Source organism: Sycon ciliatum, chromosome 1, assembly GCF_964019385.1.
Source record: "Sycon ciliatum chromosome 1, ocSycCili1.1, whole genome shotgun sequence".
Taxonomy (NCBI): Eukaryota; Metazoa; Porifera; class Calcarea; order Leucosolenida; family Sycettidae; genus Sycon; species Sycon ciliatum.
In genome coordinates, this window is record NC_088643.1 from 44,011,842 (window position 1) to 44,038,357 (window position 26,516).

At 47.3% G+C, this 26,516-nt stretch overlaps 2 protein-coding genes across 2 annotated transcripts in view; both read left to right on the forward strand.

Annotated features, from left to right (window-relative positions):
• LOC135827718 (uncharacterized) overlaps positions 1-26,516 on the forward strand; it is a 150,216-nt gene that overhangs the window by 79,787 nt on the left and 43,913 nt on the right. The window lies entirely within an intron of this gene.
• Positions 4,538-26,516, forward strand: part of LOC135827740 (uncharacterized) — a 32,281-nt gene continuing 10,302 nt past the window's right edge. Inside the window, exons 1-5 of the mRNA XM_065340196.1 lie at positions 4,538-5,452; positions 6,074-6,155; positions 6,958-7,302; positions 15,402-21,096; positions 24,603-24,848. Coding sequence (XP_065196268.1) covers positions 6,987-7,302; positions 15,402-19,723 — 4,638 coding nt within the window. The 5' untranslated portion in view covers positions 4,538-5,452; positions 6,074-6,155; positions 6,958-6,986 and the 3' untranslated portion in view covers positions 19,724-21,096; positions 24,603-24,848. The remainder of the gene's footprint in view (positions 5,453-6,073; positions 6,156-6,957; positions 7,303-15,401; positions 21,097-24,602; positions 24,849-26,516) is intronic.

Here is a 26,516-nt window from a genome sequence, read left to right on the forward strand (position 1 = left end):
ACCGCCATCTGGGCATCATCCTCACTCCTTCACTCAATCTGTCCCCCCATATTCAACACATTACCAGCAAATTTCGAGGTCGGGTTTTTCTTTTAAACCACATGTCCAACTTCCTTCCTTTTCCTGCTGTCAATCTTTTGTATAAATGTTATGTTCGTCCCCTCCTTGAATATGCTGTTCCCGTTTGGATGTTTTCCGTTTCAGCCACCATGTCCACAACCCTTGATAAACTGCAGGCTACTGCTGCTAGAGCATACCTAAATAGTAAACTCAAGCGTCGGCCTGACTGGACGACTTCCAAAGAAGACCTCAATGTTCTGTCCTCTTGGGAATCTTTAGCATGGCGACGGCAGATTCTTGGCCTTGTCTATTTCCACCATGTATTCTCCCAATACCCCTCCTTGTTGTCTCACTTCCAGCTACCCTCTTCCCAAAGCAGTCGTCACCCTTCATCCATAATTCTTCCTAAAGCTGGCACCTTCTTTCGTAAATCAACCCTTTTTTCTTTGAGTGTTGCCTGGAATAAACTTCCTGAAGATATTCGTTCACTCTCTACAACAGCGAAATTTAGTATTGCTGTTCGTCGGTATCATTCGCAATCTATGTTTTCTTTGAAAGGTATTCCTGACTTTTGTGTCTAGGCTAACCACATCTATGATAGTTTCAATAGTTTGTGTATATGTCAGTTATAGTAGTCCGCAATGCTGCTTTTCTAATTCTCATCATGATTAGCATGCAATGTACTACCCGAAGTACTGAATTTACTTCTTCTGTACTCTATATTCTAATGTATCTTCTACCTCTTCTCCCTTACGAACATACTTTCTCATTTTCCATACTTAGGAGACTCCCTTCGATAGGCATCTATTTGCCTCTGGAGGATCCGTGAAATATAAATCAATCAATCAATAATACGACTCCCTGGTACAACTAGTTTTAGTGCATGCAGTACCAGCACTCTGTCCCCGGGGAAAATTGCGATTCCTCGGCCGCGTTTTTTCCGTGTCTTTTGCCATTTTTTAAAAGACCGCGTTTTCCGCGATTTTCCCGCGTTTTTTGAACTTTTTTGTTGCACTACACGTACACCAGTGCACTGTTCGGTCAGCAACGTCTCATCGTGGCGGTTTTTTTAACTCAAATTAATATGACGAGTGCTTACACCAGAGACTTGTATTTTTTGTAACTGATTGATTTCACTTCATACTCACTGAAAATTGCCGCACATCAATATTATTCACCGCATATTTACCGCATATTTACCGCAAATTCACCGCAACTATGCCATATTATGCCGCGTTTTTCCCCGCGTTTTTTGCGATTTTTTTCCGGAATTTTCCCCGGGGCGGGACAGAGCACTACACTTTTCATAACCAGGAGCTCGCAAAAAACCAAAGTCGAAGTCTTTGTGGTCCACTTCACAACAATAACACACACAAAAGTCTCTGCTGTGAGCACGGTGGCTCGGCAATGGCTTTATAATTATTTTATTATTGATATGGCAATAAATAAGATAAATTGTGCACTCATAACAACAGCAAAAATGAAGAAAGTCAAGTTCCATAACGTTTTCTTGTGACTGTCATCAGTGGAACGCCGTCACATAAAAATGTAATAACTAAAACACACACTTATATACATGTAGCTAATATGGTTTCAGGTAGAAATACAGCAGCTAACAGGTACAAAAAGGGAAGTTTGCACCTTTGCAATGTGTGAATATAGTGTATGTGAGAAAGGTAGTGGCAGATGAATGTGATACTGTGTGAATGAATGTAATGGTGCGTGTGTATTACTTGAAGAGTGTGAGTGATACAACGTTTTCTTTCTGTTTACATAGCACAGGGTCACGAGTACGAATATACACAGCTTCCAACACCTGCAATTGCTTGAAGAAACGTGCGCAACGAATAACACTAAACCAGGAATCGTCAAACACCTTACGACATTCTGGACTGGACACCAAATGCTTGTACACTGCAGACTTCCTCTTGTCAACATCAAACTCCTCCTCATCACTACTCTCATCCTCCACCTCCATTCCAATGCCGCCTGTCCATCCCATCGCACTCGTATTCGTCGTCATCAGTCTCCATCTCCTCGCGACACCGCTTCCCTTTCCTTGATTCGTTCTGTGCCGTGCCTGTGCTTCCTCCTGCGTCTCCTTGCCTTGTGTTCTCCACTTGTCTCAGTCGTGCCTCTGCTAGTCTCTTGCTTCTCCTCGGTTCTGCTCTGTTTCAAGTTGTTCCCCTTCCGCTCTTACCGTGTAGCAACATTTGGTGTCCAGTCCAGAATGTCGTAAGGTGTTTGACGATTCCTGGTTTAGTGTTATTCGTTGCGCACGTTTCTTCAAGCAATTGCAGGTGTTGGAAGCTGTGTATATTCGTACTCGTGACCCTGTGCTATGTAAACAGAAAGAAAACGTTGTATCACTCACACTCTTCAAGTAATACACACGCACCATTACATTCATTCACACAGTATCACATTCATCTGCCACTACCTTTCTCACATACACTATATTCACACATTGCAAAGGTGCAAACTTCCTTTTTGTACCTGTTAGCTGCTGTATTTCTACCTGAAACCATATTAGCTACATGTATATAAGTGTGTGTTTTAGTTATTACATTTTTATGTGACGGCGTTCCACTGATGACAGTCACAAGAAAACGTTATGGAACTTGACTTTCTTCATTTTTGCTGTTGTTATGAGTGCACAATTTATCTTATTTATTGCCATTTTACGACTATTGTCTCCTCGTCGATTGTTTATTATTGATATTATTATATTTCCTTCCTGATTTTTTTTCTTGAATAATTGTACGCATAGGGCCTAATAAGAAAAAAATAAGCACAAGACACTGCTGCTACTGTAGTCGCACAGCAAAACACACAGAAAACGACAACATATTACAAAGAATGTAACAACACCCGTCCAAGCTAAAGGACCGACATCCCTGCCCCAGGACGGCATCTCGAAACCCCCACACACTCACCACACGGTCATCATCCAGCTTCAGTTCAATCACTGTATTCTTCCCCTGCAGACTCAACCCCCCTGTCACTAGCCATACAATCTGAAGCTGTATGTAACCATACAATGGCCCACGACGCACACACCACCCCTACGTTTTTTAACTAAAAAAGAAAAGCAGTCGTAACTGCAACAGCCACATGGCCAATAAGAAAACCAATAAGATAATTATATCGATAAACACACACCCAGAAGTCAGGGGGGGGGGGGTGGGATACAAACTGCACCAACGAAAAGCCACTGCGAAGTGACAGGATCTAGGAATGCGGTCCAGCACAACATTTTTGCTGACGCAAAAAGTTGTGGGGAAATCCCAAAATCGCTGCGATTTTGCATTAGCCCAAATGTTCAAGTAATTAGTTAGGCCACACTTTGTTTTTTCTATGTTTCTCGTCGGCAAAATGTAACAAAAGGTATGCGGGCGGGCGGAAAAGAAACAAAAGCCAAGAAAAAAACAAGAACAATTTCTACTGAAAACTGTATAATATTGTGTATGTGTGATTCATACAAGACACTGCGTATACTGCGTATAGTGCTACATTTTACATTGTACATGATTGTACTGAAGTAAAATCATGACATGATTTTACTTCAGTACAATCATGTACATGATTTTACTTCAGTACAATCATGTACATTGTTGTCCCATAGTACATGATTGCACTACATTATCACATCGGCCCACGAATATCAGCCAAACTGCGACATTGAGAGCATAAAGTTAGTTTCATTACGAGATGGCGAAGAGAACATACAGTCATGTACATTTATCTGCTATCGCATCAACAAACGCTTTCCCACTCGTCATTTTTGGTTGATTCAACGTGTTTGTGTCCGCCTATCAAACTCTTGTCTCCACGCTGCTCATCTTTTCCTCGCCATGCGTCTATTGCTTGGATTTTCTGCCCACGACACCGTTCCACAGACGCCAGTTGCCACGGAACTCGTCCGATTTACGGTATTCCTGGGACCCGCGAGGCTCAGGCAGTGAACGACGGAAAGCTTCGTTACGCCAGCCTTCATCGCAGAGAACGGACACTCGGACAGGGAGCTCTACTTTGCCGCTGTGGTGTAAACGTTTACGATTTTGATTGACGCATCTACATGTAGCTGCTAGCTGCAGCATGTGCAGCGTACATACGTATATACATGTACATGTACAAGTATGAACTCCTTTTTTTCTTCCGAAATTTCTGAAAACCTACGCGGGCGGTGACGAGAAACATAGAAAAAAACAAAACACAAGCTTTCCAACTGTCTTTGGCCGTTGCCGGCGTTGGAAAGCGTACCTTAATTAGAAGGGGGGGGGGGTGCACGTGCCCCCGTGCCCATCACGGGTGACGCCCCTGCGTAGAGAACTATTCACAAGGGCTCCGGTTGGTGACCAATACCAGGGTTATGACTGTACCGTGCCCAGCAGGCTGCATTGATCGCGAGCAAAGTCGTCGAAGCTAAACTACGAGTCACCGCAGAGGGACTCGATCGATTCCAGAGATTGGCCCGAGACGGATACAGTAGCCTTCGCTCGCTCTTCGAGCAAAAGCCGCGGAGTGCAACCTGGCGTGCACTCGAGCAGGTGGTAGAGAGATTCTATAATACTGTGTGGTCGGTGAAGAAAGATTTCAGTTCACTTCTGGGTCACGTTGTGGAAGATAGACGCGAGGCGGACTACTACTAACCTTACCCGTGTTGCCACTGCACTTGACGGTGGCTGGTACTCCTCCATTGATCTACCCGCGCTGCAAGGGCTACATAATCATTGTTCTAGGTTCTCGTGTGCTGGATCCCACGCACCGCTGAAGCTAGCCCGGCACGCTCGATCCGGGATTATCGCCTGCCTTCAGCGAGGACAGAAGCCGAACCTACATTGCCTTGCACAGTCGTAAAGCTGATTTCCGCATCAGTTTTACATTCACCTGTTTCGGGTATTCACCTGCTACAAACGAGCATTCACCTGTTACCACCGGGCAGCAGCTCTCAGCCTCGTCTAGTATTGTACTCACGGTAGTATTGTAGCTCCAAGTAGACCTGCTACATATCCTTCTCTCGCTTTTGCAACTACCGAGCAACCAAGAGGCACATACAACGGGCACTGGCATTGGCGTTCCTGGTGGATAGTAGTGACTGACGAGCTGGACAGGGTGCTGCTACCCAGTGTCCCTGAACAGTCTATCCCTGCATCCCCCTTCGCTGACCGATTCGTCAGATCTCATTGTTGCCATTCACGGACTAGCCACAGAAGCAGGTCCCGTTTCCCCTGCAGTCTGCTGAAGGTTCAGACAGGCTTGAAATCAGTCCAATATTGTCAAAGCATCAAAACGGATCGAAACAGAGTAGTCGCACTGCACTGGCCAAAGCAAGAGGAAGCATCCTGGGGAAATCCGACCTTCATATTATTGTGAACTGCATTGCGCCGGGGTAAGTTGTCATATTAATAATGCATACATCCGCTAGGCTAAGTTTCTCCATTGCTAGGGAACTGTTGCTAAGGAGGGGGGGGGGGTGCATGGCTGGCTATGGGTGATATGGCATGGCTCTTGCCAATGTGGCTGCCAACACCTGTACCGTAATGAACGCTGTGTTTGTGGAGTATTGAGTAAAATAACCGATATCTTTGAAATGGTACAGGCAGGCATAGTGGGATGGTCTGAGACCATGATTGAGAAACAGAGGGTATCATGTTCAAGTCCTGCTTGGAAGCGGAAGGATTTTTCCAACCGTACTGCGACCCACAGTTCATTGGGAACTCGTGGCCTGTCATGAGGGAAACATGGATGCAACGAATGGGATTTTTGGTCTTTGACCACTTTGCTTTGCTGGTTGGCTGATCTAGTCACATCCCACCGCTTTAGGAGCTGCACTTGCGCCTTTGATCTTTACAGGGTGGTGGCGGTGTTCCTAAGGATGCTGAAAACTCAGTCCAACTTAGTCTCAAGCGAACCGTGAATTTGTTTTGTTGAAAAGGAATGTAAGCCAAGCATCCATCCCCTCTATCACATTGCCATGTTCTTTTTCTGTTCACATTCCATACAACTGCAGCAACATGACACGGACACTATGTCATGCGAAGTCCTGGTGGTGACAAGAACATTGTGTGCATTATAACTATCAACCAACAAGGGTAAGCCAGTGCTGTGATCTATATGCGTGTACTTGACCTCTAGATTTTTTTAAAACATTGGCGCCGAAGAATGGGCCGAAATACAGGCTAAAATGCCACCGAAATGAACAGGCCAGCCTGGAAGCAAAGATACAGTGGGCGCGCCAGTGTGTGTGTGTGTTTCATGTAACAGTGCATGCACAGTGTTCATGTATATTGTACTTGTGCTCAGTGAATGAACAAGCACAGAACAAGAACAAAGATGCTGGAATCTTGAACAGGACCATCGCTAGCTGGCCTGAAGCAGTTGCCCCCATTGTTCGGTGCTCGGTGTTACTGTATAGTTTTGGAAAATTGCCCAAAGTGCAGAGCGTTTCAAACGAGGAAGAGAAAGAGGCCCTGTTTGTCATGACGAAACCACACTGGCCCTCTTTCTCTTTATATTAATCAGCCATAGTTCTGCATCCACAGAACTGAATGTGGCAGCGGAACGCCTGGTCATTTGGCAGCGCTCGGTTAAAAAAAAAATATTTATATTATTTTTTTATACAGAATTTCACATTTGGAGGCGTTGGCAGCGATGGGAATACACTGCTAGTTCTTGTGTTTAACTTTAACCGTATCCTACATACGACCATGTGTATCCACCTGCCGTTACTACCTTGATATTTTTGAGTTGAATGATAAGTTTCCGAGCATTGCTGTTGGAACACGTCCATTTTCTTGCACTTCCCCAGTAATGCCATACACACTCGCTGACAGCATTACTTATGCTTGTGTTCTATCTTGCATGCGTGCGCATGGTTCTGTGGGTGCATCACAGACCAATACCTGATCATCCCCACAGCAATCATGTCAGTGTGGGCTGATCCACAAGTGAAGCTGGTCCTGCGTGACGTCAGGGACAGGATGTATAACGACTGTGACATACTGAGAAGTGACTGCATGTCCAAGGAACTGGTCTCCAGGAGCCAGAGTGTCACGCTACGGTCTATAACGAATCCTCAAATTCAACTGGAGCATCTCATCTCCATGCTGGAAGCTGGCAATGGACAGTCATTTCAGATTTTTGTGGAAATCCTCAAGGAACATATTGTGGTAGGCCAAGAGGATATTTACAAGAGGTTGAAGGATGCATCATCCCAACATGTGGGCACCAGCACATACGGTAAGCCATACATTTGTAAGATCTATTTAAACAAACTCCCTATTTGGTCAAGTCAACCGGGTTCATTGAAGATCATCGTCCACCTGCCCTGCATCTGAGGGCTGTCTGGTCAATTTTTTCTGTGCACCACTGAGTATTGCCAGAGTTAGGCAGTGCTCCTGAATGGAGCTCACACTTCCTACAGAAATCGCGGCTATCGCATCGATCCGAAAACTTGAATTTCGCACAAGCATCTGCATGCCACCCTCACTCAAGGAGCAACCAGTTTGGGGAATAGGAGGGTTTGTCAATTGCTTTGCCATGCTCCGAGTGCCCGGATTGACCGCTTAGAGCTGTGTGAATATGTGCGTATGGCAGCTGGGCAAGGCCCTGCTGCGGAGGCTGAGAAACTGCCGTATTGTGAGGCTGAGTGAGCCAAGGCTGTGTGAGTCGTCCGAGTGTGAGGGGCTGAATGAGCCGTATGAGAAGCCTGGTAAGCAAGGCTGACTCCCCTCCATATAATTATTTGTGTCAGAGTTTACCTTTAGGCCTACCATAATAACGCACATATAAGCACATGCGCTTATAAGTGAAATTTTGCTACAAATCCAATTTTCAAAAATGAAAATTAATAATTATTTAAAATGTTTTCACATAATTGCGCATGCGCGATCAGAGTTCGTTTGCCCGAGTCTTTGTGTTTGACTACGAAGTAGGTCTTGTCATGTCAGTTTCATGGTTCCCGTATGCTGTTTGCAGACTTTTATCCATGATTGTTTCAAAGTGAGAATTTTGGTGGTGCTTCGCCTATAACTTAGTATAAGAGCATGCGCTTATAAATGAGAGTGCGCTTATATTCGAATACAGGCGTGTGCACCTATATGTGCGTTACTATGGTAGCTAATGGGTCTCGGCTGATAAATATGGTGGTAAAGACACACCTGGCAATATGGCGGTAAACACACGCCTGCCCACACACGCTCTCTAGGCTGCAAAGTTCTGGCACAGAGCTCTCCTTCTCACCACCACCACCATCAGTTCACGCCTGGCGCCTGGTCGATGCATGGTTGGCGGTATCCGGCATAGCAGGCTGGTACATCAAGTAGTGCATGGCACATAGAAGATGACACAGCAACGACATAGCACGATTGCGACGTACGTTTCGTCCCCGCTGGACTCATCAGGCAATCTTCTTCTTGGATGTCCTTATACGGAGCTTGACTCGGGCGAATGAAGTTGAAGACACCACTGCAGCTGTACTTATGGCTGATAAATATGGTGGTAAAGACACAGCTGGCAATATGGCGGTAAACACACGCCTGCCCACACACGCTCTCTAGGCTGCAAAGTTCTGGCACAGAGCTCTCCTTCTCACCACCACCACCATCAGTTCGCGCCTGGCGCCTGGTCGATGCATGGTTGGCGGTATCCGGCATAGCAGGCTGGTACATCAAGTAGTGCATGGCACATAGAAGATGACACAGCAACGACATAGCACGATTGCGACGTACGTTTCGTCCCCGCTGGACTCATCAGGCAATCTTCTTCTTGGATGTCTTCATACGGAGCTTGACTCGGGCGAATGAAGTTGAAGACACCACTGCAGCTGTACTTATGGCTGATAAATATGGTGGTAAAGACACACCTGGCAATATGGCGGTAAACACACGCCTGCCCACACACGCTCTCTAGGCTGCAAAGTTCTGGCACAGAGCTCTCCTTCTCACCACCACCACCATCAGTTCGCGCCTGGCGCCTGGTCGATGCATGCGAACTGATGATGGTGGTGGTGAGAAGGAGAGCTCTGTGCCAGAACTTTGCAGCCTAGAGAGCGTGTGTGGGCAGGCGTGTGTTTACCGCCATATTGCCAGGTGTGTCTTTACCACCATATTTATCAGCCATAAGTACAGCTGCAGTGGTGTCTTCAACTTCATTCGCCCGAGTCAAGCTCCATATGAAGACATCCAAGAAGAAGATTGCCTGATGAGTCCAGCGGGGTCGAAACGTACGTCGCAATCGAGCTATGTTGTTGCTGTGTCATCTTCTATGTGCCATGCACTACGTGATGTACCAGCCTGCTATGCCGGATACCGCCAACCATGCATCAACCAGGCGCCAGGCGCGAACTGATGGTGGTGGTGGTGAGAAGGAGAGCTCTGTGCCAGAACTTTGCAGCCTAGAGAGCGTGTGTGGGCAGGCGTGTGTTTACCGCCATATTGCCAGGTGTGTCTTTACCACCATATTTATCAGCCATAAGTACAGCTGCAGTGGTGTCTTCAACTTCATTCGCTAATGGGTCTCTGTAAACAAAATCAGGCATCTGAGGTGTACAAGACCGGCTCTGCGATGTTTTTTCGTATGTACTGTCGGCATAGGTGAAAATCGACCTACCCGCACCAAAGGGTTAAAGCGCACTAATTCCAGTCACGGGCTCATCAGTCACACAGTCACAACTTCTTAGATACCAGTCACACACTGCAAGTACACTCCTATCTCTCATGTCCGGGCAGTCTGGGGCTGGGCACTGCCCATAACTTCTATACTCGGATACTGAGCCAGTAAATAGAATTAAAATACCGTACTCGTGCGATTAGTGCCCCTGGGGGCCGGGGCACTATTTTTTCAATGTCCATCACAGATGGGGCACTATTCAAGAGAGGGCACTATTCAACTGAAATAGAAGAGGTTGGACTCCCTGCAAACAAACAGGCAAAGGAAGAAGCACCACAAAGAAATCCCATCCGTCGCCAGGTATCATCACGTTACGCCAAACCGAACCAGAATGTCCCTGGTTCAGTTCCGTCTCTGGATGTTGCACCCCGCAGTCCGCGAAAGGTCTTCTACTTGGGAGATATTCCGTTTGGTTGTGAGGCAGCGAGTATAGCAGACTGGTGCAGGGAACGCGGTGTTGAAATAGTGCAGTGCTTAATATACTCCTCCGAGTATTTTCGAACTGCCTCCGCCAGAGTGACTGTCGAGGGTAAGGATGCCGATACTGTATGCCGGCACACCTTCTGGCCAAACACAATGGGTCATACCGTGAGGGAATGGCGTTTCTATTCTGACCAGCCCACCGGACAATATCTCTCACAATGAATAGTAACCTTGTCTTCCCCCACACTACTGGAACACTGAATCCACTGGCCCGTCCCTTTTATCCTCCCATCCATACTGCCCTTACCATCCTTTCCCTCAACTGCCGCTCAGTGGTCAACAAAGTAGCGGAACTCACTGTTATGTGCAACATCTACTCTCCGGAGGTTATATGTTTGTGTGAAACATGGTTGTCTCCTGCCAACCTCTTCTCATTGGCAGGCTACACAGTTCATCGACGGGATCGTCCCACCTCTAATATTCGATCGGCCAATCCTACCAGAGGTTATGGTGGGGTAGCCATACTGGTGAAAGATGGCTCCTTTACATCAGTGAAGCCTCTGGCGAATCTTCAGCAACCGGGCTTGGAGGCCATCTGGCTTGAGCTTCGCACAGCCAACTCACCCCAACGTCCACTCATAGTCTGCGCCACCTACCGACCTCCTGGTGGTACCCTGGCGGATATCCAGGCATATTCTGATGGTCTGGAAGACTGCCTTCTGTCACTTAATCTACCTGTATCCACACTACTCCTCACCGGTGACTTCAATGCCCATAACTCGAGCTGGTTGGCTGGTAATCGGACAACCCTGGTGGGTCAGTGCCTTGAAACCGCCTTCAGGTGCTTCGGATTAGAGCAACTGGTCAACTTCCCTATGCACTGGAGCCCAAGTGGCCGGTCATCTTGCTTGGACCTCATCGTCACAAATTCACCCCAGCAGTTCCTCTCCGCTGATTCAGCCGCTCCACTGGGTAGCTCTGACCACGTGCAGCTCATCTGTCGAGTCCGTCTCCCTGTCACGTCCAAAAATCCAACCCTACAACATCACTTCCTCCCAACATCTACCCCTACACCCCCCAGGTTATAATTTCAAGTTGGTGCCACGTTGCGTATGGGATGACCTGAATGCTGAACTTGCTGATGTCCACTGGAAATGTCACCCCCGCAGCTCGCACGTGGATGACGCTCTTTTGTCTTTCCACTCTATTCTTAGCAGGGCCATGGAGAAGCACCTCGGGTACTTCTCCCGGCGTCCACTCTCCCCCTCATGCCGACGTTTAGGTCAGCCACCTTGGGTTGATGCCCCCCTCCGTGCCGCCATTAAGGCAAAGCACGATTTCTACAGTGTGTGTAAGAAATACCCAACCCAGCTTAACATGCATGTATATCGATCTCAACGGAACTTGGTGAAGAGTCTGACTCGATCGAAATACCGGGGATACATTCGGTCCGTACAAGCTACGCTGCAGGACAAAAACCGCCCATCACTGTTTCAGTTCGTGAGCAAATTAAAAAATCATAAAGTATCTCGTGCCATCCCGACACTCACCGTTAGTTCTACGCAGCAGGCTACTACCTCTTCAGCTAACGCCACTGCATTGAACTCTCAGTTCGCCTCAGTGGCCGTGCCTGATGACCCTTTTCTACCCATTCCCCCCATTGCCGAGGAGTTGGGTGAGGCTGACCGCCTCACATCTGTCTTTACTACGACTGCTGCCATCCGAAGTTACATTCGAAAGCTCCCGTCTGACAAGGCGCCAGGCCCAGACGGCATCACTAATCTGGTATTAAAGTCCCTTGCGCCCTCAATAGCATACCCCTTATGTCTGATTTTCAACCTATCATTCCGCACTGGTCGTTTTCCCTCTGCATGGAAAACAGCTAATGTTATACCGATCTACAAGAAAGGGTCCCGCCACGAAGCATCAAACTACCGTCCGATATCTCTACTGTCCTGTGTTTCCAAACTCTGTGAGCGCGTTTTCTACGACCAATTGTACTGTCATGTCTCATCACGTTTGAGTTCAGCTCAGTCCGGATTTCGCAGAGGCGATTCTACCACCCTCCAGCTGACGTGTCTGGTGCAATTAGTGTGTCGACATCGGGATGCTGGAGATCTAGTCGGGATCTGTTTTTTCGATCTTGCCAAGGCCTTCGATACCGTCTGGCACCGGGGGCTCTTGGCCAAGCTTCGTGGATCATTTACTGTAGACGGCAATCCCCTGCTATGGCTGACATCTTACCTAACTGGGTGAACGCAGTACGTCACGGTACATGGGACGTCCTCAGCCGACACAACAGTACTATCCGGAGTTCCCCAGGGTTCCATCCTCGGCCCCCTTCTTTTTATCTTATACGTCAATGATCTGCCTGCAGCTGCCCCGGGCACATCACTATTCGCAGACGACACAACGCTCCTACGGGCATCTCCTAACATCACTGGCCTGATGAGTAACCTAGCTAACGGGATTCAAAGAGTAATTTCCTGGATGTCGTCTTGGCGGTTATCGCCCAATCTGTCTAAAACTAAAATCATGCTCTTTCCTTCTCAGCCTGATGTTCCGCCCCTCCTCCATCCCACTTTCCCCCAGCCTATAGACATAGTCTCCAGCTATAAGCATCTTGGTATTTTCATTGACTCTAATCTTTCATGGGAACCCCACATCGATTACATATGTAAACGATCAAGTTCATCTTTAGGAATCCTCTCTTCTCACTGTTACCATCTCCCAATCTCTTGTAAACTCCTCTTTTACTCAGCTTACCTACGCCCCATTTTTGATTATGCAGATACTGCTTGGGCTGGGATTTCCACAACCCGTGCTGCCAAGCTCGAAATTCAGCACAAAAAAGTTCTAAAAATCCTCCTCCGAAAACCCCGCATGCTCCCATCTTCCACCCTTTATGCCCTTGCTGACACTACCCCTTTGTCTAAGAGACGTAATTCACATCTTGTCACCCTTATCCATTCTCTCAAACTCAATCTGTGTCCACCTCACCTCCACTGTTTCAACTGGTTTTCTTCCCGTAGCACGAGAAACTCCCTTTCCCTTCCGAAACCCAAGTCCTCCTTTCTACTTCACTCTCTCCTTTTCACTGCGTACTCTGCGTGGCTGGCACTTCCCCAAGAAGCTAAGGACCTTTCTTCCCTCCGCCTTTTTAAGAGCCTTGTCGCGCCTTGACTTTGATTTTGTGTTTCTCATTTTGTTGCAATCACTACTTATCCATGCCGGTTCCTTTTTTTTCTCCTCCCCTTCTCCCTTCCTTGCCGTGGTTGGCTAACACCCTCTCTCTCTTTGTATTGGCCGGTGTTCTCACTGTGCTATGAGATGCTGTAAAAAATAAAATAAATAAAATAAATAATAAGAGAGGGCACTATTTTTTCAATGTTCGTACATTTATGTCATCCAGCCTAAAGTGTACTGTAAACTATCACAACTTGACAGAAATGGCAACAAGAACTGCGATTTTGATCCTGAAACCACCCGTGCAATGACATGGACAAGAGCATTAGCAAAAGAACACCAAACCTGGACATGCGTTTGGTTACAAGCGCGACGGGCGGGGGCGGGGGGGGGGGGCACTATTCAAGAGAGGGCTTTATTTTTTCATTGGCTCTTGGAGACTGGGGCACTATTCGAGATAGGGCACTATTCAAGAGAGGGCTCTAATCGCGCGAGTACGGTATCTTGTTCCAGTGAGTTGCTTCATAACACGTTTCCATGTGATTTCTTCTATTTTAAATGTACAGTCAACTTGGCTAATAACGACTGCGGATATAACGACAATTCACGAATAACGACAGCATTTCCATGCCCAGAGCAAAGTCCCTTCCAACTGTAATACATATAATGAGACTTCGGGTATAACGACACTTCGCGAATAAGGACACTTTTTTTTGATGCCCCGCCGAATGTCGTTATAAGCGAGGTTGACTGTACCATTTTTTTTCAAAGGTGGCCAGATCTGTGATACAGACTAGAGACTCCACCTTTATTGATTCTGGCAAGATTGATTGCCTGCCATGGGTGTCATTCCACTCATGAAATGATACTTTACAGCTGTAGATGCCTGTAATAGCACTCCAGCTAGGGTGCCAAGCAGTGTAGACAGGCACAAAGATAATTTTATGGGTAAGAAAAACTAAGTAAGGTGGATCCAGGTACATGTACCCCAGTAATGCCCATCACAATGTCATGATTCTGGCATGTACACTATTTAATCCATTTAGCGCTAAAGACGTATATATACGTCAATGAAAATTATATACGTCTTTTTCAATGCCAAATAAAGAGTGCGGAGCCCGGATGCGATAACCTGTAGCCTTATTTTGGGTTAATGGAGACGCGACCTTTCAATCCACACTCAACATGTACTACTATTGGAGACATACTAGTATTGGAGACGTGTACGTTTATAGTGGGGGATACGGTACATTTTGATGGGTAAGGGCCAGCGATCTGGGATATAACGTCACTATTTCAACAAAAAAGGGGCAGAAGAGTAGTAATATTTCCACTACAGTTTGCCCACAGGGTGCCCGGTAGATCAAGGTGATCATAACTTCGAGGTACGGATAAGAGAGATATGAGTGCAGTTCTCAGATACCGTTGAAGTTACACACTTCAAGTAGTTATTCAGATAGCAGTCACATTGTTTTCCACTTCCCAGATTCTAGTCAGATACAATCCCCATGTCACTAGTACTAGTAGACTATACAAAAGATACCTTCTAGACATCAGCTTAGGAGTTGCAAACAACGGCTATCACAAAGAATTTCAAATTTCTCAGGACCCTTTTGTCCAGGTAGCTGCAATCCATAAAACAATAATAATTATGGCTGCTCCAAAATTTTCCGGGCTCTGGTCTTTCATTTCCGGCTGCGTCATATTCAATCTATGCGGTGCCAATATGGATGCCCTTCGGGTCTTGTTCCAACACACCAAACAAACCGATGCACCTATGAAACTACTTGTACGAAAGATGTTGGGACATCGGCGGTTAGTAATGAAGAGAGTGTCTGCTCCGAACGTCGGAGCTCGCGCTTCCTGCTGACTGACTTGACACTTGACTGACTCACGGCTGCGTCTGGAGCACACGGACGGCAGGAAGTGCGAGCTCCGACGTTCAGAGCAGACACTTTCTTCGAGACTACTTGTAAATATAGAAAACAATAACTTGGTTACCGGAAACTACGGTTAACTCTGGGTTTTTGCCTTTTTGTTGTGTGCTCTGTGATCTACAGACCAAGAGGTGTACCGCCTGGCATATTTGGAAAGTACTGGTGGTGGCTCACCACAAACCAGTGGCAATCTTGTTTTCGACCTAAAGAATCTGAGGTTGCTTGATACTCGTCATCAATTTGTGACAAAAGGTTCCACCAAAGGACCAAAGCAAGCGGTATCTGCCAAGGACCCAGCCACAAAGGGTGCTACTGGATCAGCTGCATCAGGGGAACAGTATGATTCAAGAGAAGATGAGGGCAAGATTTACATGAAACAACGCCTGGCCAGTAGGGTTGTGATTCTGACTGGCAACATGGATGCGCTGCTGGATGCTCTGACAAGACAGGAGATTGCAACTCCAAGGAACATTGCGGAACTGTCAACCATCGAACATTCAGGATTATACTGCCTGACCCCATCTAGTCACAAAAAGGAAGATGCCAATGAATTGCCGATTTACATGATCCTCTGCTTGCTGCCCGGTGACAGCCATCTTCATCATGCTGACTTGCTAAGGTTGGCACTACGAAAGTCTCTACACGTGGTTGTGTACTACGGGCAGGAGCATCTCCTCTCCAACCAAGCTTTCTCGCTGCAACACGGCACCCATGCCGAAGGACAATCATCTACAACTGGCTCTGACCCACAGATGGGCTTGATATTCAGGCCACACGGCATGTTTGAATGTTTCAACACCCAAGGCGTTGATGTCCTGACTCTACTATCGCACGTGCTAAACGAGTTCCCGACAGGCGGTTGGATGAGCCTTTGTCACCAACCAGTTCGCCTGCACTGTGTTTTGACAGTCAACATGTATGTGGAGAGTAATCTACGCCAACAATGCCTGAAGTATGTAAAGGCCCTCTTCAGCAATGTCTGCTTCGTTGATCCCTCAGTCTGCAATGACACGTCTGATCAAGCGACAACACAGGGTGCCTGGAAAGGAGCATCGCAGCTGCCACTGCTACACCTCGCAAGCGTGAAAAGATGGGAGATGTTTTGCTTGAGATCCGTCGACAGCGAACACTTGTTTGGAACTGAGGTGCCAAGGGACACGTCCAGCAAGTCTCCAGCTGGCAGGGCTGCACAGTCAAGGTCTAAACCAGATCCATTTGTCAATCCAATGTCGCTGCATGACGCTTGGGGCTTGAATGTTACTGTTCTAATGCAGTGTGCTGAAGACATGCAGTCTACTACGGAGCGGATGCACGTATCTGGGCAGCAGCAGCAACATCAACAACTTAGGGACCAAGAAACTACCCAGGAGCTAAAAGGTGGACAGCAACATCTGGAACAACTGCAGTGGCAGCAGCAGCAACAACAGCACAAGGAGTACGACAAGGAGGAGCAGGAGCAGGAGGAGCAATTAAGCCACGGAGAACACAGCTATCAGCAACAGCAGCAACAGCAGCAACAACAGCAAAAGGAGTACGACAATGAGCACGACAAGCAGGATGTGCAATTAAGCCACGAAGAACCAAGCCGTCAGCAACAACCGCAAGGATATCAAGAGCAGCCGCAAGCCATGAATGAAAACACAGGCACCAATCAATCACAAAGGAGTCAACAGCCGTTTGAAGGAGTTTGTCTGAAAACTGTGGAAGAACCAGATGCTGAAAGCCCCACGTCATCGGCTGATAAGGAAATCCCAGACCCCATTTCACTTGGGGATTTGGCACGGATCACAGATGCTTGGAAGGGGTCCGTTCACGTCACCACCCTTCTGGCAAAGTATGATAACCCAGCGGTGACGCGATTTCTCTCTCGCTTCTCTGGATCCCCACTTCTAGTTATTCCCGATGCAGATTCTGCAGACTCTCTCCACGGAATGTGGCACTTCCAACACGGAACTGGCTTGCTACACATCTTCCTGCTTCTCAACTTCACAATGGATGAAGCTCAGGAGAGAAAGACTGCTGCAGCTCTGGTATTTGCAGCAGTAGCATTATCCAATGTTTGCCTCATGCCATCTGCCAAGCATGCCACGTGGGTGCAGAACATGCAGCTGCTGCACTCCATCCTGCGAAAGGCTGTTCCCGCTGACTGTGGCCTAGTGCCCTACTCTGACAGGAAGAATAAAGTTGAGCCGGAAATTCTCTCCGCTTGTCTTCTTATTGGCGGGGAAAGGAGCAGAGAAGCTGTTGCTGATATAAGAGGATCAAAAGAGCTCCAGGACCTTGCAGGCAACTTCTTCTCCGGTATTGTTCCGGCAGCTACAAGTGGATACGAAGCCCAATCAATGAATCTCCTCTCCTATCCACAGCGTTTCTGCCACAAATCCTACAAAGATCCACACCGCTTTGTGACGTGCATCCAGCTGCTTGCCAGGGCCATCAAACGGCATACAGTCAAAACCATCCACTTTGGTGTCTTCTTGGTGAATAGGAATCGAAAATTCCTCTGGAGGCTTGACCAACTAGCTCGCTTCGGAAAAATTCCATCTGAGGAGGATGATGAAGGTTACAACTGCCCTGAAGTGAAGAACTTCTGTGAGGAAAGGTGCCTCATGTTCCACCCTGAAGTGAAGAACTTCTGTGAGGAAAGGTGCCTCATGTTCCAGCTGGACGCCCTTCCGCAATTCAAAGACGTTGTCAGTGGAGAGATTGGTCAGCTTCCTGGAGATGATTTCTCCATGCCAGAGGGTGATGCTGAGAGTGAAGTGCCTATTCCGCCTTCATATGAGCAGCAAAGGCGCCAAGCCAAGATGGGTGCATACGCTATCATGCAGACAAAGTGGGCGTTGAGATATGAGCAGCAAGGCCAACAAGGAAATGCATACAGAGAAGAGTCGTCGTTCTTCCAGAGGGTGGCCGATCTTGTTGAAGATGATCACAAAAGGTCTCTTACCCTCAGAAAGCAGGCCGTTGCGGAGTGGCTGCAATGTGGCACCAACAAGGAGGAGTCTGTTAGTTCAGCACCGCAAAAAACACAGATAAAGAAGTACGAGGATGGTCTCGAGGAAGCGGCAAAAGGCTTGTGCAAGGAGCAGTGCAGTCATGGCTGTCATTTTCTGTGCTTGTATCCAAAGAAGCATGGTGACAGTGAGCATGATTGCTTTACCCACTGGGATATGCATAACCCTACTGGCAAGCATGCCTGTCGGGCAGATTGTGAGCTGTGCTTTGAATACTGCGACCTTCAGCCAGGGCATGAACATGACGCCACCAACAATGATCCGCGACATTTGTGTGCAAACAGGATGACCATTCATCTGTGCGTACGACCCTGCATCTACCAGGGTGCAAGAAACTGCCTGCAGGAATGCCATCTATTCCAAGGCCACCCTGGCGAGTGCTGGTGCCGTACTGATAAAGACGAACATCTCTGTGCAACCCCATGCCAGTTCCATGAACAGCCGCAGTGTGGGAAGCTGTGCACAGAGAAATTCCGACATCTTTCTGGTCATCATTTGTGTGCCTGCAATCATGTGTGCATCAAACCATGCAACATCCCTGGGGCATGCTGCAAGCAAGCTGAGCAACCCGACGGAGGCATGCGCTACCCGGGAACTGTGGATGGTTGGCGACGCAAGTGCACGACGAAAATCCCCGCAGGCAGTGCACAGCACGTAGGTGATAAACACACATGTGGTCTAGATTCTTCGGATCACCTCTGTGGTAAATCCTGCCCATGGTGCCTTCAATGCTGTGACACGAAGAAGTCCAGCAGGCATGATGTTTGCAGTACCGGCCATGGAACAGTTCACCAAGATCATGCTGAAAAGTACCAGATTAAGCTGCTGAGCTCAGAACAGCCAGCTAGTGTGAGCACTCTGGTTGAGTCGCAAACATCGATAAGTTGCTCTGATGTTTGCAAGAAAGCTGGTGATCGCCATCGACACATCTCCAATGGTAGTGTGGTCCTGCATTCTGAATTCTGGAAGTATCTCCGAGTTGAAGATCCCTGCACTGAGGAAGATGGCATCACCAGCAAATTCCACCTTTGCCGAGCACAATGTGAGGTATGCCAGGAATCCTATTGTGAAGAAGAAGTGACCCAAGTGCACCAAGACCGCGACCGCCATCCATCAAGTGAAAGAAAGCCACCATCAATGAACAATGGTATATTTGAGTATATCAGCACAAACAAATGCAAGAAACCCGGACATCGCTTCAAGTGCCAGGAAAGGCACAGTTGTAATGACAAGTGCAAGCACCCTGTACCTCGAAAGGTTTCACTATTCGTCACGCAAGTCAGTGTTGGCACAACTACTTGTGACCAGAAGTGTTTGCATGATCTCGGTCATGATATTGTGGAGGGAAGTAGCTGCAAATGCGGTGGCCGTCATGCCTGTGGCAAGCCATGCAAGGGAAACAATAACTGCCAGGAGACGGTGTTGTGAGGATGAGGACAAAGAGCACGATGTTCAGGACTGCGGGAAGAAGGAATGCAAAGTTCCATGTGGTGTGAAACAATGTAGTCGCAAGAACTGCGGTAACACTAATCCTGTAAATCCATGCAGGGCAGCTTCTGGCCACAGCAAGAGGTGTAGCATGCAATATTGTGGCAAACCATGCAAGGCCGAAGAACATTTCCACGAGTTGTCCAGTGAAATTCCACACAACTGCGGGAACCACAAGTGCAGAAGGCCATGCACAGGTGCTGGGCAGTGTCCGAATGGAACACCGGGCAGTTGTCGTTCACCAATCACCAAACCATTGGCGGATGTGCCTCATGATGGCAATTGCGACATTTCTTGTGACGGAGAACACAGATGTGATGTAATCTGCACTGGTTGTCGCAAGTACGTGTGCGAAAAGCCGTTTGGTCACGGAGGAAATGAGCACGACTGTGGAGAGAAGCGTTGCTGTCACACATGTGTTATCAAGCAATGTGTTAATTGTGGAGCAATCAAAACAAAGCAGGACCCAGCACCAAGGTGCCGAGTGAAAGTCTGGACAATGTAATATGCGAAAATGTATAACGGACTGCGCAAGCACTGACCACTTCCACAAACCAAGTGATGGTGAATACCACTACTGTGGGACGCATACCTGTAACAAGAAATGCACTCTTAACGGCCAGTGTCCTAGAGTAATGACCAAAGGCAAGAAGGGTACGTGTGGAGAACTCATGAAAGAACCATGGACCAATGACGAACATGTCTGTCAATTCTCCTGTGGCGGTGAACAACGAGAACACAAGTGCGGGGGAACATGCAAAGGTTGTGCTGGTAAATTTCCATGCACGAAGCCTGCTACCCCTCAACATGAACACCATCACTGTGGAAATGACCGCTGTGTTGATCAATGCCAACTGGAGAAATGCTCGATGTGTTCAGCAGGTGCAGTCTTTCCACAACAGCAGTGCAAGGTCTCGGGTAACTGCGTTGGAGGAATATGTGAGTCAACATGCAAAAAGGACCACTTCCATCGCCGTAATGGTTTGCACAACTGTGGAGAGCACACTTGCCCCAAGAAGTGTACATTGCCTGGCTGCCCTACAACAGATGGCAGTAGGGGTACCTGCACTGAAACGGTTACACAGCGTTCCATCGGCGGCCAATGCCATTCAACACCATGCAAGTTCTCGTGCGGTGAGGACCCCAAGAAACACACATGCAGCGAACCTTGCAGCAGGTCCAAGCTATTCATTTTCTCATGCGGTAAACCCTGCGCAGTGCCATTGCCACATGACACCCACAAGTGCAAGTCGCATCGACCAACGTCAGGTGCTTCTCCTACAGTGACTGATACCAGCGAGGATGACGTAGAAGTGAGTTTGAGCTTGAGTACATGTACATGTACATGTAAAGCACTGCTGTGCCTACTGCCATGACTACTGCCATGCGTATGCAGCAATAGACGTTGTGATTTTTTCATAGCCCAACTGGTTCAGCCGACACTCTGAACATAGTTGATAGCCCATTGGTCCAATATTCATATCACAACTTGGAAACTTGAAAGTACTGGCATACAGTTTCAGTCATGAAAGTGTATGCCATGCTGACTATGTACATTGTAGGTATTCATCTAAGACCAGACAGGGATGCAAGTAATCTTTCTGTTTAAACTTTGGCGACGCTCGAGTAGCAAACAAAACATCATTCTACCTTCTATGTGAACTTTAGTCCCTTCAGTCTACAAGTAGTTAATCAGCAATCAGTGTCACTTGCGCAAATACTTACCTTTTCTGATCAACCCTCCATAGACGAAACATATGTCAGGAGGTTAAACGAGAGAGCTTGGAAGCTCAGGGCCCTACGATATGCTTTTTTGCATTGATGACCTAGACAAAAAAAGCATAGGGATGTTATAAATTCTTTAAAAAATTCCTTTTTTTTAAGACATAACCTGGGATTCGAACCCGCACTATCGCGCGCCCTGCATGCATCCCCCCGATACACTTCGCATACATACTAATTCTTCCAAGTTGATTCACGTTATGATCTTGCATTTGAAAGCCCTATTTGAATATGCATTGTGGCCAGCCGTCTTTGATGGTACGGTACGGTACGGGATAGGTACGGGACAGGTACGATCGAGGGTAATACGACACCGTCTACCGTCTTGATGACGGCAAAAAAAGCATAGGGATGTTATAAATTTTTCAATTCTCCTCTTTTTTTCAGGCATATCCTGGGATTCGAACCCGCACTATCGCCCTACAGGCATTCCCCCATACACTTCGCATTCATACCCATTCTTCCAAGTTGCTTCACGTTATGATCTTGCGTTTGAAAGCCCTATTTGAATATTGCGGCCAGCTGTATGTGGCCAGCTGTGTTTGATGGTACGGTACGGTACGGGACAGGTACGGGATAACGCCAGGCGTGACACAAACACACAAACAAACACACAAATACCAAATTAAAGCTGTGTGGACCCTGGCTAGCGCCAGACGTTACTGAAGTAACGTCTTCTGCATAGCTACGGGAATAAAATACAAAGTACATCCAGAGTGATTCATTAGCCATGAAGATGGGAAGTGTCTTCGTCCAAGAGCTCAGTTGTGAGGAGGATAACGAACCCAATCCCAACATATACTTCAGCAGTATACTTGTAATCTTTCGTGTGTCACGCACACACGCACGCACGCACACGCACGCACACACACACACACACACACACACACACACAAACACGAGAAAAGGAATACTGTTGCAACGCTGATGTTTTTTTACGATCACCGGGCTGCTTGAACTGGTGGGGAAACAGGTAGCCTTACAGGAAAGCGAGGCAAAGTGGTACTTCCTCCGTATACAAAAACTTCGTGACTTTTTTTCAACTGTGTTTTTGAGCAAGAACCTGCTCAACGAACCGCGCCAAAGGCTGTCATCGACAACCCACATTCATGTTGCAGTAGATTTGGTTGATCCTGAACAGATTCTCCACGGAAGCCATGCGTGTGAGGACGTTGCCGACAGGAACTCACGAGTCAAATGAAAAAAAACTAACACTTACTTTTTCGAAACTGACACCGTGATCGTGACGAAGTCGAGCTCGCGGCTGGAACACGGAGTCACGCAGCACTCGCTGCCATGAAACTGGCCAGGTTTGTACTTGCGGTGCGCGGCCCCATATGCAACGTGAGAACATAAATCGGTTCTGCTCGCACGGCAAGATGAAACATTTCAGTCGTCGTGCAATCAGCGCTGACTCCGGTTCGGAAGGTCGACGACCTGGCTTTCTTCGCCTCTCTCCAGTCAGACGTCTCCGTCGTCGTCTAGGGGAATCGCAGGGACCTCCTCAAAGCCGTTGTAGAATTCTGGGAGGATTATCCTGCCGAGAAAATGCGAAGCGTGTGGATGTGCTTGAGCGACTCGTTTCCCGGCATAATGGAGGTCGCGGGTTGGAACGACTGAATATAGTCGACACCGATTCGTGCACAGCTCTGGAGATGAAGAGGAGGTAGCCAAAGTTCCGCGTCGGATCATCACTGCAGCTAAAAAGAATCTGAACGAAATAGGAGCGGAAGCAGCGACTGTTGGCGATGCGGAGTCAGCGTCGTCAGGCGACAATGACAGGAGCGACGAGGACTCTGAATAAACTCAATCACATTCGTCTGAGTTGCTTTTTTCTTTGTGTATAGCTTGTAAACAGGTTAGACAATGCCACGAGTGTTATTTCAAGTCAAACGGAACAATTCCAGAGCTGTGCCCAGCCTTCAAAAAAAAGTCACGAAGTTTTTGTATACGGAGGAAGTAAAAGCAATGGCACAAGCTGTGGTTACATGTGTAGTCACTAACTCTCACTAGTCTATGTCATGGGCTGGGAGTCTTTGCAAAAAAAGGTACCGGTACTATGATTTACATAAGACGTTTGAGTTGAGTAGGACACCCCTATGTCAATGCCATGCTCGTGTAGTAATACTGCGACAACTCGATTTCTTCTCTCTCGTATTTCACACTCATAAGAACGGCAGGGTCTTTGTTTTTGGTCAAGCGAATTTGTTAGTGTGGATACCCAACAATGTCGACGAACACGCTGTAGAATCCGCTCAACTTCTTATCTGTACAGTCAACTTCGCTTATAACGACATTCGGCGGGGCATCAAAAAAGTGTCCTTATTCGCGAAGTGTCGTTATATCCGAAGTCTTATTATATGTATTACAGTTGGAAGGGACTTTGCTCTGGGCATGGAAATGCTGTCGTTATTCGCGAATTGTCGTTATATCCGAAGTCGTTATTAGCGAAGTTGACTGTACTCGAGTAACTGTTCTGCTATTTACGCCATGGCTAAAGCTTAGACTTTGATGAGTACCATGTACCGCTGTGGAGGGGAACCACTCAGAGAATTGAGCAACTGCTTACCTAATCTCGCGGACTTCAAATGCTACCTACTCCACTCTAAGACTTTTCGTTTACCCAAAACGCTAGGAGAATTGAAATATGCAAAGATTACAGCCATCCTGGAAGACCACTACACTACCAAGTAATGTACAGCAGTCACACACAAGTTTCGAATTCCATACACCCATGGTATGTCACTGTCCGTTGTTGAGTTTCCCCCGCAGATTGCAACATTGATGGAACTAACTTGTCACGTTGTGTTCGTGGTGACCAGGGATCGGGTTGTATAGGCGGTCTATTTAGCAATGGTCAGGGATAGCTACATAAGCTCCCTGGGAACTTATGTAGCTTGCCGGTATCTACTCTTGGTACTAAAATGTACGCATAGCGCAATTTGAGGTGCGGTTGCTGGCCCAACACCGAGTTGCTATACTACACGTATGCTAAACAGGTGTGTATATTATACCCCACGTGTGCTTCATGCTTCAGATTCTCCAACTTCTGAGCAAAGTGAGGATGGACGATTACAGCCAATCAATGTCAAATGAAAGCATGTACAGAACCATGGCTTGGAGACTTATCAACAAAAACGGCAAACCTAAAGCAGGCGATCAGCTTCGTCTTGAAACAAAATTGAAGCAGGAAGTATCCAAGTTGCGTCAGAAAGCCATGACAATCTATGACAATGTTTGGAAACGACCACGGCATGCAGATCATTTAGAGGCGCACTTGCAAGTAAGAAAACATGATGGTTTTTTAGTACGTCTGCCCTGGGGATTCAAGTCCACACAAGGGATAAAATGGGAGTGAAACCACTGATCATGGGTAAACTGCGGGTACGTCTGCTGCTCCTGCCCCACTGGGCTGCGAATACCGTATTTTTGGCAATATTGGCCGAGGCGCTTGGTAGTTTGCAAGCCCGAAAACTTCACCCAATTTAAAAAAAATCCGCACAAAAGCTCTGAAATGATGTGGCGCATATTTCAGACGGGCGATAATAAAAGACCGGAGCTGCTTTCTAGAAATACTGTATGTGTGACCTTTACAGACCACGTGACGCCGGCAGATCACCATGGCAATGCAGTGTGTGCTCGACATTACTGACAACGGTTGAACATTTATTGCAGCAAAACTCGGATACGGCAAGCCAAGGTTACAAACCCTCAGATATAACAAAAAAATTACAATCATATCGCGTTCCGCGGATAAGCAGTGTCCTTTCCTTACATTTTGACTTTACTTTCCAAGCAACATGTACCTTTGCAGGCACGTTCCACTTCGCCGAGCCTCAGCCATGTTGCATTGAATCTCCTCAAGTTAGTGTGTGTCCCACCTGTGCAGCCTGCTCCATATGACAGCTAATCCAACTACAACTTGCTACTGTGAAGTCTCTCTATTTCTCACTACAACCAAGCTGCTTTCGATTTCATGCTCAGCTTCTAAGAAAGCGTCTAGCTTTCTCACAAATGGCGTTTGCTACATTTTCCGTGTGATTCACCAAGGAATTACAGAGATTTGCTACATTTCCGTGTGATTCACCCAGGAAATACAGAGATTTGCTACATTTCCGTGTGATCCGACAAGGAATTACAGAGATTTGCTACATTTCCGTGTGATTCACCAAGGAATTACAGAGGTTCTGCTTCACACGAAATGCAGAAAAATCATGTAAAGAATAGGTTTCTGCGTTTGAGCCTTTGGCTTTGGACTTTTTTTAATTTGGGGACCAGAGTTCTACATGGAGATGAGGAACCCTATGTTGCGGCATGTGTATATAACCCGGGGATTATAAACTCGTGATTTTGGCACACGCAAAGAAAATGCATGCAGATCTGCTGCAATCGACTCAAATTTGGAGGCAGGTCGTCGAAACTACCGTAGTTGGAATACAAAATTCTCAGTTGCACATTCTGCCAATCTGTTGGGAGGCTACCTTCTTGCCGAAGCAAGTTGGACTAGTTTCGGCTCCACAATCCAGTGTGTCGTTACTACTATAGCTTTCATGGCTGGTTGGTATGTCTGTTGACCCCGGGTTCCCAGTACTCAGTTGGTGAGGCTGGTTGGAAAAGTAACTCAAATTTCAGCTCAAGGTACCAGTGCATCTAGTGTCTGCTTATATCAAAGCAGTTTGCTGTCCATACTGGTTTCCCCAGCAAGTGTAGGGCGTGCATAGGTAACTGTCTTGGCCGTCCTATTCCGATGTGCTCCGTGTGGTGTAGACCAGGTGTGCATGGGGGGATTCACATGGCTTTGCCAGCTGTGTGGATTAGACAGTTATCTGGCGCTAGTCTTGATCTGTTTCATTCACATTCAGATCCGCTATCGTTACTATAAGAGAAAATCTATGGGTGCACATCCAGTGCATTTGCAGATTTGGGTGCTTCTCTTGCGACGGACGCATAC